The sequence below is a fragment of the Myxocyprinus asiaticus genome, chromosome 28 (assembly GCF_019703515.2).
Source record: "Myxocyprinus asiaticus isolate MX2 ecotype Aquarium Trade chromosome 28, UBuf_Myxa_2, whole genome shotgun sequence".
Lineage (NCBI taxonomy): Eukaryota > Metazoa > Chordata > Actinopteri > Cypriniformes > Catostomidae > Myxocyprinus > Myxocyprinus asiaticus.
The window spans coordinates 41,056,921-41,069,816 of record NC_059371.1 but is presented as its reverse complement, the minus strand read 5'-3'; the positions used below and the strand labels follow the sequence as shown (position 1 = coordinate 41,069,816).

The following is a 12,896-nucleotide window of genomic DNA, read 5'->3' as shown; positions in this document are numbered from 1 at the left end:
TGTCACGGAAAGTGGAGTTTTGGTTATTCAGGGCAAGACAGTAATACTTTGAGTCGGGGGACAAAGCAGGAAAACTTTTGGCTAGATATATAAAACAGAGAGTCTTTTTCTACCATTCCCTCAGTGAAATCTGCTGGTGGTGAAATATTTACCTCGGCCATTGATATTAATAATGCTTTTAAAGAATTCTACCTTGATCTCTACAGTTCTACGTCTTCTTCTATTGATGAAGATATTAGAAACTTTGTGGAACCATTAGAACTCCCTAAATTGATGCAAACTGAGCAAAAAAACCTCTCTTGATTCTGAGATAACCTTGGAGGAGCTTGATGAGGTAATTAAGTCCCTACCTACAGGCAAGGCTCCGGGGCCTGACATCTTTGCCGCCGAGTTTTTCAAATCATATGCTACAGAACTGGCTCCACTTTTGTTAGAAGTTTATACTGAATCATTAAAGAATGGAAAGCTTCCGCCATCCATGACACAAGCCCGGATCAGTCTGATTCTTAAAAAGGCCAAAGATCCAAGCGAGTGTAAAAGTTACCGTCCAATTTCCCTGATCCAGCTAGATGTAAAAATTTTGTCAAAAATTCTGGCTAACCGATTAAGTAAGGTTATGAAATGTCTTGTACATATATATCAGGTGGGTTTTATTCGGGGCCGTAGCTCTTCTGACAACATTAGGCATTTCATTAATATCATGTGGTCAGTAGCGAATGATCAATCTCCGGTCGCTGCCATCTCACTTGACGCCAAAAAGGCATTTGATATGGTTGAATGGGATTATCTTTTTAAGATTTTGGAAATGTATGGGTTCGGGAGTACATTTATTGGTTGGATTAAGTTACTTTATAGACACTCTGTAGCAGCAGTGCAAACAAACGGGTTAATTTCAGATTATTTTACTCTGGATAGGGGCACTCGGCAGGGTTGCGCTCTTTCCCCATTTTTGTTCTGTCTTGCCCTGGAACCATTAGCAGCCGCGATAAGAAAGGAGGATGATTTTCCAGGGGTGAATGCGGGAGGTTTTGTTGGTCTGAGTGGATTGTGAGGGGGGGGGGGGTTAATACACTCGGTGATCTTTATGAGAGTGGTGTGATGAGATCCTTTGAAAATTTGGTTCAATATTTTGGGATCCCCAGATCTCAGTTTTTTAGGTATCTTCAACTACGACACTTGCTCTGTACTATTTCTAGAAATAGCATACACCCCCCTAGAGCAGCAGATACTTGGGAGAGGTGATTTCTGCTTTTGGAAAAGGTCATGAGGCATCAGTGTATTACTCCTTATTAATTCAGAGTCTAGGGGACGGAGTCTCTCACTCTCCCACTCTCAAGAGATTATGGGAGAAAGATTTAGACCTGGAATTGGAGGAGGGAGAAAGGCTAGGATTTAAAAAAACAAAGACTGCATCTAGAGATGCAAGGGTGTGCCTTATACAATTCAAGATTTTGCATCGGTTCTATCGGACCCCCTCTAAATTGTATAGGCTTGGTCTTAAAGACACACCCACCTGTTGGAGATGCTAATCAGAGTATGGAGATTTAACCCATGTCTTTTGGGGGTGTGTGGAAATTCAAAAGTTTTGGTTAAAGGTGCAGAGTCTGGTATGCGAGGTGTTAGGTATTCAGGTATTATTCTGCCCCAGACTCTGTATCTTGGGTGATGGGGCAGTCATTGACATTGTAAGTAGACACATAAAGAATTGGGTCTTAACCAGTGTCATGATTGCCAGGCAGATCATTTTGAGGGGCTGGAGGTTGGCTGGAGCACCCTACTTTCAGGAGTGGTGCTCAGAGATGGGAAGGGTGGCAGCCTTTGAGGAAGTTACTTTCAGAGGAACGGGGAGGTATAAAGTGTTCGTGGAGAAATGGGGCAGGTATTTGTCATTCGTGGATGTGTGATTATTGCTGTTGTGTTTTTAATTTTTTAATTTTATTTGTTTATTTATTTTTATGTATTTTTTATTTTTTTTTATGTATGTGCATATGTGTCTATGTCATTTAAGACCACTTTTATGTTTCTGGGGTTAGGGTGGGATTGGGATGGGAGGAGTAATAGTTGGGGTTAAGTTTGATTCTATGTATATATGTTTTGTTCTATGAGATACATTTATGTGAATCAATAAAAATTGTTGATCAGAAAAAAGCTCAAGCTGACACCCCCGAACAGGCCGGGAGCCGGGGACTCGATTTGGAAGGCATGTCGGGAGAAGAAATTCAGCGTCAACTGTCCAACATCTCGGTGATGCTGACGAAGGTTGTTGCTGACTTGGAGGATCTCGCTGTAATACGTTGTTCGATTACGGCGATGGAAACAAAATTCTCTGAGTTGGTCACAAGAGTGGCAGATGTTGAGAAACGGATCGATTATCTGGAGTCATCGGAAAGGGAATTATCCGCTAATCCGCCCGTGTCCAAAGCAGACTTGGAACACATTTTGGAAAAACTGGAATTTCTCGAAAATATGAGCCAAAAGAATAACATACGGATTGTTGGAATTCCTGAGCATGAAACAGGCAGAGATATGGTGAAATTCCTGGATGAACTCTTCCAGAGTCTGCTCGACATAACAGGCCATAAACTGGAAATCGAGCAAACTCACAGAGTCCGTGCTCGCAGATTTGCTGAGGGAGACAGGCCCTGATCAATCCTGGCCAAATTTCTGAGATCATCCGAAAAAGATCTTGTGTTGCACCAGGCGAGGAGCAAAAGAAAGCTTTCTTGGAAGAATCACAATATTTTCTTGTTCCCGGACTTTGCGAATTCGACGAGAGAAACATGATCGGTTCAAGGAATGTAAGAAACTTTTACATCAACGGAAGATTGCTTTTGCATTGATGTTTCCGGCCAAACTGAGAATAGAAACGAAGGATGGTCGCAAAGTACTTACATGTCCAAAACAGGCACTCTCCTTCAGAAATACATTGGTGTGAGTAAGCCATTTGATGATTCTTATATTAGTGGCTTGACTCGCTGAACATACACTCGATTGTCTGAGGAAGCTGGGCAACATTTTTTGTTTCTTTTTGCGTTGGCTCTGCCTAGCAGATGGAGTATGTTTTGTGGAATGAAACATCCTTCAAGAAACTTTTGCATTGACGGAAGATCATTTTTACTGGATGACCGCAAAATATCTACATGCTCACATAAAGGACGTCTTTTATAAAGTTGACAGACTAAGTCATGGTGTATTGTTTTATGTGGCCTCCGAGTGAATTTGACTCTTGATCATCCGAGAAACCGGGATGCCTGTTTTGTTTCTTTTTGAGCTGGTTCCACCTAGTGGCTGGAGCTTGTTTTGTGGAATAACACTGCTTCGGGATGTTGTGGATGAGTTGTGGATGAATCTGTTCGTTCTTTGTGCTTATACCTCCTGTTGGCTGGAGTTTGTTTTTGTGGAATATTTTTAAGGGACATTAGAATGATTTCGTCATCTGCTGAGCTCATAAACAGCCTCTGTCTGTCCGAGGAATCTGAACGGCTTTATATCAGCTGGAATTTTTTTTGTGGAGGAACACACCTTTGAGACAGTTCTGTGAATGAATCTACACATTCTTTGTTTATTCTGCCTGTTGGCTGGGGTCTGTTTTACAAAGTATTTTCTGTTATGTAATTTTGCCCCACAAAATTTGTGTAGAAGCACCGGACTTAAACAATCTGACGGCAAAGTTGTCGCGGGGACTCTCGTAGGCCTACATGGACATGAGTTTAGAGGGATTGACGCCGGTTGCCGCTTTCGTGCGCGGGGTTAATGTGCACATTTTTCTTTTTTCTGTTTGTTTTATTCGGGGGGAAGTTCGGGGTTTGATTGTTGCACTAATGGGGAATGTGGTCTGTATAATCTTGTTTTTGACACACAATTTCTTTTTTATTATATCAATGTCAAATGTTAATATGAGTAGGTTATCTCTCTCCACATGGAATGTGAATGGGTTGGGGCACGCCATAAAAAGAAGGAAGGTTATTTATTTTCTTAAGCGTAAGAGATATGATATCGTGTTTCTTCAAGAAAACATCTTTCCCCGCAGGAAGTTGAAAAATTTGGGAAGATATGGGGTGGACATGTTTTCTTTAGTGCTGGCTCAAGTAAGAGTAGGGGAGACATTATACTGATAAATAAACATCTACAATTCAAATGTCTCAAACAGATTAAAAATAAATTAGGAATCATTATTGTTTTAGGAGAAATTCAGGGGCAAAGGTTGATTTTGGCTAATATTTACGCACCTAACGCTGATGATCAGGGCTTTTTTATAGATCTTGAAGGGATGTTGTAAGCTGCTGGCACCCCTCATGATATAATATTGGGAGGAGACTTTAATCTTTTGATGGACTCAGTGCTTGATCATAGTGAAGCAAAAGTGTGTAAGCCCCCTAGAGCAACAGTGACACTTCACAGGATGTGTAAAATCTTGGTCTTACAGATATTTGGAGACTTTTGAACCCATCTGGTAGGGACTATACATTTTTTTCATCAGTCCATAAGATTTATTCTAGAACAGTTGTTTTTTTTATATCGAAGTCCCTCATTTCATCTGTTGTTGATTGCTCAGTTGGAAACATTTTAGTCTCAGATCACGCCCTGGTGAGTTTAGAGATGTTGCCACATATGGAGAAAAAGAAATCATATAGTTGGCGCTTTAATGTATCAATTTTGCAAAATCCTGATTTCCAACAAATGTTAAAGACAGAAATCAATGTTTATATGGAGACCAACTGGTCCTCAGTATCCTCTGTGGGTGTGGCTTGGCTTGGGAGGCACTTAAGGTGGATCTTAGGGGTCAGATTATACAGAATGCCTCATTCATCAAAAAATCCAAAGCCCGAGAACTCGTGGAGCTGGAAGGGAATATTAAAAGTGCAGAGGCAGAGCTGAAGTGCAGAATGTTGTCTGATGGCCTCAGAGAATTGATTCGATTGAAATACAGATATAATGCTATTTTGTCACGGAAAGTGGAGTTTTGGTTATTCAGGGCAAGACAGTCATACTTTGAGTCGGGGGACAAAGCAGGGAAGCTTTTGGCTAGATATATAAAACAGAGAGAGTCTTTTTCTACCATTCCCTCAGTGAAATCTGCTGGTGGTGAAATTTTTACCTTGGCCATTGATATTAATAATGCCTTTAAAGAATTCTATCTTGATATTTATAGTTCCAAGTCTTCATCTACTGATGAAGATATTAAAAATTTTGTCGAACTATTAGAACTCCCTATCCCTTGTCCTAAATGACCCACCTTCACCAAACCCCTAAAATAAAGCAGCTTAACTGAATTTTAAACCCCAAATCTATTTTGCATGAAGAAACAACCTGTCATTCATCACAAACTTTGTGAATATGTGGGTTTTACCTCTTCACAGTGCAGAAAGACTCCATTTAATCAGTGGACACCACTCGTTTTTATTACAACACACCTGTCATAATTGTTTTCTTTACTAAAGTAGAGGTTTATTATAATTATTATTGCTAAAGGTACTGCATAGGTGTAAACATGAATTGTTTAGCAAGAGATAGCACTTGTATAGCCTAAGAAAGTAGCAAAAATGTGCAGAAAGTAGTTTTGAATGCATTTTATTGAAGGGAAACAATAACAGTCTTGAACTTTTTTGGCAACAAAGTGATATATTCTTATATACTGTACAACGAGGAATTCATACTACAAAATACTAGTTTTCTCCCATTTTTCGAACCATTGCCCCCACCCACAAGGTGTATAAACAACAACAATAAGAATAAAATAAGATAATAGATACAAAACAAAACGTGAAGAACATAAATCAATCAACTCTAATTAGCACATGTAGGACAGTATGCAAGTGTGTGCGCATGGACTTTGCAGAGGTATTTCTCACATGTGCAGCACATAGTATTTGTTTTACAGTCTTTCTTTGAGGGGCATAATTGGCATCTCCTCCTCTTGCCTGCCCCAGCTGCAGCCTCAGGTGGATCAGGACAAGATTCAGCCCCCTGAACAGCTTTCACAAGCGCTGCAGAGGCTGCTGTGCGGGGGAGGCGCTCCCTTCTTTGAATGTGTGGGGTTACAAGTGCCTTTCCCAGCTGCTCCAGGAACACCCTCCACTTGTTCTGCTTTTCAGGCATCCAGGTAGGGTTGATCATGTTCCATATCACGAAGGCATTGTATAAGGACACATCAATGATGTTATGGAAGATGACCAGGGGCCAGCAGGCAGTCATCCTCCTGCAGCTGTAAGTTCCAATCACCTTGTCCAGGTTGTCCACACCTCCTTTGTTGTGGTTGTAGTCCAGGATGATGGCTGCCTTCCTGTCCTCACGATCACTGATCTCAGCCGTTTTGTGCAGAGTGCTCAGGAGGACCACATACTTGTTCCTCTTTGGAAGGTAAAAACTAGAGTGGTGGTGAAGGCAAACTTTGATGAGAAGGCCTCTCTCCCCCTTGTTGCAAGGAGTGCAGAGGGGAGCTCAGGCTTGTTCTTTCTAACTGTGCCAACCATGGTGATCTTCCTCTTCAGGAGCTGCTGGCTGAGTTCATAAGAGGTGAAGAAATTGTCACACGTGACATTGTGCCCCCTCAGTCCATCTGTCACATCAAGCACAACCCGCATCCCCTGGTTCTTCTCCGGGCTTCCACTGGTCGGCTTCCCTGTGTAGACTTGCATCTTCCAAGCGTAGCTGGATTGTGCATCACAGGCCACCCATATCTTGATGCCATACTTTGCTGGCTTGCTGGGCATATACTGCCGGAAAGGACAGCGACCTTTTGACAAAAGAGATTACTATAAGTAATTAGTATCAGTGTCACAGAAAACAATCACATAAATAAATATTACAGCAATACATAATAAAATTAACAGTGAAAATCACTTACATTACAGATATGAAAATAAAAATGTACCTCTGAATGGAACCAGTTGCTCATCCACTGTTACTTCAGGCCCAGGGTTGTAGAGGTATGGCAGATGCTCCACCCACTTCTCCCAGAACTCTCTTATGGCTGCCAGTTTGTCTCTCACACGTCTTGCAGGTCTTGACTAACGGTTATCAAATCGTAGCATTCTTAAGAAAGTGTGAAAGACTTTCAGTGGCATCGTGGCATGGAAAATCACCCTTCCACTCTCTGCATCCCAGAGACTACATGTAGCCTCGCCTCGGGACCTATACATACCCGATAAGGTTAGCAGCCCTATGTAGGCACGCAGGTCAATCTCATCCATCCTTGTCCAGTTGTCTCCATATTTATGGAAACCCTCCAAATTTGTCAACTCGAGCATTATTTTTTCGATGGCTGGTGTGATGAACATGTAGAATGTTGAGGCGATGTCCTGGGCATGGGCAACTGCATGTCTTGTGGGCCCTGGGGTCATCCTTATGACATTTTGTGCTGCCATCCTGCCCTGGTTGTCATATGGTGACAAGGACCATGCTATTTTGCTGTTCTTTGACAAAAATGTCTCTCTTTCAGCTTGGGGGATTTCTTCTTCATCTGAAGATGATGCTTCGTGCTCTGGGTTGTATTCTTCCCCATCTTCTTCTTCAGATACCTCCTCCTCTTCTAAATCATTGTTCTCTTGTTCCTCCTGGACATCTGAAAAAATCAGATCTACAACCTGTTGGGCACTGAAATGTGCACTCATGGCTTCAGCAAAGAGAGAACTGGGAGTACTGTCATTTGCAGCACCTTTATAGCCTCTGACTGCATTACCCATTAGTAAACAATGCTTTCAAGAAACGTTTATTTAGTCTGAAATGTAGTTTATTTTGTCTGAAATTGTTTTTATTTTGTCTGTGAACTTGAGTCATGTGTGGGGTTGTGGAGGGGAGATGCTGCACATGCACAAGAAAGTTTTAGTTTTGTCTGAGTTCAATCATAAGCACACATAATCTCAATTTCTCATTGTGTGTGTGTGTGTGTCTTTGTGGTTTTTGTGGAGTATAAATGATTTTATAACTGCTGGGTCAAAAATGACCCTAAGACAATCTTTGTACCCTGGTGGTGTACAGCTTTCATGGAAATATGAACAAAGGCAATGTTTCACTTTTTCTAATGTTGGGGTCACTCTAGGAAAAGTCATCAAATTTCAAGTTGAAAAAAATAATTTAGCTGGTTTTCTCTGCTGGTAAACATAGTGGCGGGTCATTTTTGACCCTTAAGACAACACAAAACTGACGACTGAGCAAAACAATTCTCTTGATTCTGAGATAACCTAGGAGGAGCTTGGCGAGGTAATTAAGGCCTTGCCTACAGGCAAGGCTCCGGGACCAGATGGTTTTGCCAATTAATTTTTTAGATCTTATGCAACAGAATTGGCTCCACTTTTGTTAGAAGCTTTCTCCAACCATGACATAGGCACGGATCAGTCTCATTCTTAAAAAGGACAAAGATCCAAGTGAGTGTAAGAGTTACCGTCCAATTTCCCTGATCCAGCTAGATGTAAAAATGTCAAAAATTTTGGCTAAACGATTAAGTTATGACATTTCTTATACTTATAGATCAGGTGGGGTTTATTCGGGGCCACAGCTCTTCTGATAACATTAGGCGTTTCATTAATATCATGTGGTCAGTAGCGACTGATCAGTCTCCGGTCACTGCCATCTCACTTGACGCCATAAAGGTGTTTGATATGGCTGAATGGTATTATCTTTTTAAGATTTTGGGAATGTATAGGTTTGGGAGTACATTCATTGTTTGGATTAAGTTACTTTATAGACACCCTGTAGTGGCGGTACAAACAAATTGATTAATTTCAGATTTTTTTGCTCTGGATAGAGGCACCCGGCAGGGTTGCCCTCTTTCCCCATTATTGTTCTGTCTTGCCCTGGAACCATTAGCAGCCGCACTAAGAAAGGAGGATGCTTTTCCAGGGGTGCTGGCGGGAGGTGTGGCACATAAGCTTTTGCTTTATGCAGATTATATTTTATTATTTGTCTCTGACCCCACTAGATCTATACCTTGGCTCCACAGAATTATTAATTCCTTTTCCAAGTTCTCTGGATACAAAGTCAATTGGTCTAAATCCGAAGCTTTAGCTCTGACTGTGTACTGCCCAGTAATGGCCTTTTAGCCGGGCACCTTTCAATGGCCCAAACAGGGCATTAAGTATTTGGGTATTTTATTCCCAGCAAATTTGTCTGATTTAGTTAGAGTTAATTTTGACCCTTTAATTAAAAAGTTTGAGCGATGTGCACAGGTAGGCTTCATTACATTTATCTATGATTGGGAAGGTTAATGTAATTAAAATGAACTGTATTCCAAAATTCAACTACCTGCTACAGTCACTCCCTATAGATGTCCCCTTCTCTTATTTCCAGCAATTTGATAGAATTGCAAAGTCCTTCATTTGGAATGGTAAACGTTCCAGTCTACATTTCAACAAATTACACAGGCCGATTGACAAAGGTGGGCTAGGCTTACCCAAGATTTTGCTTTATTATTATGCGTTTGGTCTCAGGCATTTGGTTCATTGGACGCTTCCACCTGAAAGCGTCCCTCCCTGGTTTTTTTATTGAACAGAAAGTCCTTGCCCCTATTTCACCATTGCAAAGCCTTTCTATCAAACTAACCAGAGAAGTTAAGTCACACCCCGTTATTTCACATTTGCACATGATTTGGACAAGAGTGGCCAGAGTATTTAATTCGGACATTTATTTAAATGTTGCCTCAATCATATGGCTGAACCCAAAATTATGTATCAAAAGTCCCCTTTCTGTTGGTCAGAGTGGATTGTGAGGGGGGTTGTTACACTCGGTGACCTGTATGAGAGTGGAGTGTTGAGATCTTTTGAGAATTTGGGTCATCATTTTGGGATTCCCAGATCTCATTATTTACAGCTGCGCCACATGCGCTGTACGGTTTTTTGGGAGTAGCACACACCCCCCTAAAATGGCAGATGCTTGGGGAGAGGTGATTACTGCTTTTGGAAAAGGTCATGAGGCATCAGTGTATTACTCCCTGCTGATTCAGAGTCTGGGGGATGGAGCTTTGGCTTCTATCAAGAGATTATGGGACAAAGAATTGAATTTGGTATTGGAGGAAGAAGTGTGGACTAGGATTCTAAAAAATATAAAGTCTGCATCTAGAGATGCAAGGGTTCGCCTTATGCAATTCAAGATTTTACATAGATTTTATTGGACCCCCTCTAGATTATACAGGCTTGGTCTTAAAGACACACCCAACTGCTGGCAATGTCAATCAGAAGTTGGAGACACAACTCATGCCTTTTGGGGGTGTGTTAAGATTCAAGATTTTTGTTTGAAGGTACAGAGCTATTTGTTTGACGTTTTGGGCACTCAAGTTTTGCTTTGCCCCAGAATTTGTATTTTGGGTGACGGAGCTGTCATAAATTTGGGGGACAAATTTATAAAAAATTGGATTTTGACAAATGTTATGATTGGCAGACAAGTCATTTTAAGGGGTTGGAAGTCCAACGGAGCGCCATCATTCCCGGAGAGGTGTGCAGAAATGGGGAGGGTGGCAGCGTTTTAAGAAGAGGTACTTAGAGGATTGGGTAATTTGGAGTTGTTTATGGGAAAGTGGGGTAAATATTTGCATTTTTGGAAGGCTCTCGGGGAGGGACAGTGGAGAGAGAGATGTAGAGTTTATGTGTGTGATTATTATATTTTATTTACTTTTTTTTTTATATTTGTTTTTGTGTGTCTATAATTATGTGGGACCACTGGGATGTACTTTTGGGTGGGGTTGGGGATTGGGAGGGGGGAGGGGGGGTAGTAATAGAGGGGGTTAAATATTGATTCTGTTTGTATTTGTTCTTGCTTTTGTGTGTTAATATAGGAATCAATAAAAAATGTTAAATAAAAAATACAAAAAACAGCCCATCTGGCACCAGCAATCATCCATGTGATTATCTAATCAGCCAATCGTGTGGCAGCAGTGCAGTGCATAAAATCATGCAGATACGGGTCAGGAGTTTCAGTTAATGTTCACATCAACCATCAGAATGGGGAAAAAATGTGATCTCAATGATTTGGACCGTTGCATGATTGTTGGTGCCAGATGGGCTGGTTTTTCAAAACAAAGAAACATACCTGACGGAATAAAATCATCATCTTCATCACTCTGTTGTGCCTCTGTTGTGTTTTCTTCTTTTATCTCCACTTGCATCACTTCAATCTTCACTGGTGTCTGCAGCATCTGCTGTTCGTCATCATCTTCATCACTCTGTTCTTCCTCTGTTGTGTTTTCTTCTTTTATCTCCACTTGCATCACTTCAATCTTCACTGGTGTCTGCAGCATCTGCTGTTCGTCATCATCTTCATCACTCTGTTCTTCCTCTGTTGTGTTTTCTTCTTTTATCTCCACTTGCATCACTTCATTCTTCACTGGTGTCTGCAGCATCTGCTGTTCATCATCATCTTCATCACTCTGTTGTTCCTCTGCTGTGTTTTCTTCTTTTATCTCCTCTTGCTTCACTTTAATCTTCACTGGTGTCTGCAGCATCTGCTGTTCTCCAGCGTTACAGACAGAAGTCAGAGACTCTGTGGAGGTTTGATCATCCTGATTACTGTTACACACACTCTCCTGAGCATCAGTAGAACAGAGTAAAGTGAGCTGTGAGTCCTGTGCATCTCTGGATCTCTGTTCAGAGAGTTTGTCCAGCAGCCGCTGTGGTGTGGACTGATCTCTGCCGCTCCACACTGAATCCTGACATTCTGTGGAGGTCCCATCAGTCACACACACTGAAGATTGACAGGAAACCTTTTCCAGCTCCTGACAAACACAACACAATCACATCTGAAATCATCAATATCCAGCATGGACAGATCAGTTCCTGCTGATTTACAGCAGATCACATCCACCTGCTCTCTCATGATAAATATCTGAACACAAAAACATCATCATTATAATGGACTGACATTAATCAAACTCTAAAACATTATTATAATTACACACAAGAACAGATCTGTTAATCCAAATCTGTTTCTGAGATGGTATAAATATAAATGTGTTTTTATTTCCTGACAGCTATTATAACTATAGGCTATATTGTACAATAAAACATCACCTTCACTGAACTAATTTACAATCAGCCGCTGTATTTAAAGAGCTGATATATCAGAAATTAAACATGATATTTTCAGATTTTTGCTTGTTTTTCCTGAAACTGAATATTTTAAAGGGTCGGTCAGAGAACAATGCTCCATGGGGAGATAATAAGCTTCGTTTATGGTCATTAAAACGCCAAAATGAGAACAATAACATGCACAGAAAAGTATCTATCAACATAATCATAGATCTTGATGCACATGTAAACACATAAAATGAATTAAAGACATTAAACTCGTACCGAACTGGGCTCTCGGATTATCAGCTCTTCTTTCATCTTGTTTTATGCCGGTTAGAAAAACAACTCTCGGTGTTCTTCAGCCATCTACTGGACTGGAGTGAATCACAAACTGATTTATCCTGAAAAACTCTCACAGTTAATCGTTTTCATTCAATTTTGCATTGGCAAAACTATTTGAGATATCTGTAATGCAATTTTGACTAGCAATAATTCACATTCGAGTAATTGTCAGTGTTGAGGAAGCTACTTTGAAACATTTGACAAGCTACAAGCTACTCATAATTTAAAATAGTTAAGCTACAGTCAAGCTACACTTTTGAAAAAGTAGTTTGCTACACTACAAGTTACTATCAAAAAGTAGCTCACTACACTGAAGCTACTTAATGAGGCAATATTTTGCTACTATCAAACCACTAATACTAATAACAAAATTTATACTAATAACATTTATTAATGAATGAATATATCAACTAAATACATTTAATGTATTTTTGTGATTAACATTTTTTTATTGATTCATACAGTAAACAAAGAAAAGCAAAACATACATACACAGAATCAACATTTAACCCCATCTATTACCCCCCCCCCCCCCCCCCCTCCCAATCCCCAATC

General features: G+C 40.6%; 1 protein-coding gene across 1 annotated transcript in view; it reads right to left on the bottom strand.

The window, feature by feature from the left end:
• The window catches only part of LOC127418540 (zinc finger protein 420-like), a 59,641-nt gene extending 47,297 nt beyond the window's left edge, over window positions 1-12,344 (bottom strand). The window contains exon 1 of the mRNA XM_051659119.1: window positions 12,282-12,344. Within this exon, the coding sequence (XP_051515079.1) occupies window positions 12,282-12,317 (36 nt within the window). The 5' untranslated portion in view covers window positions 12,318-12,344. The remainder of the gene's footprint in view (window positions 1-12,281) is intronic.
• Window positions 12,345-12,896: the final 552 nt, after the last annotated feature.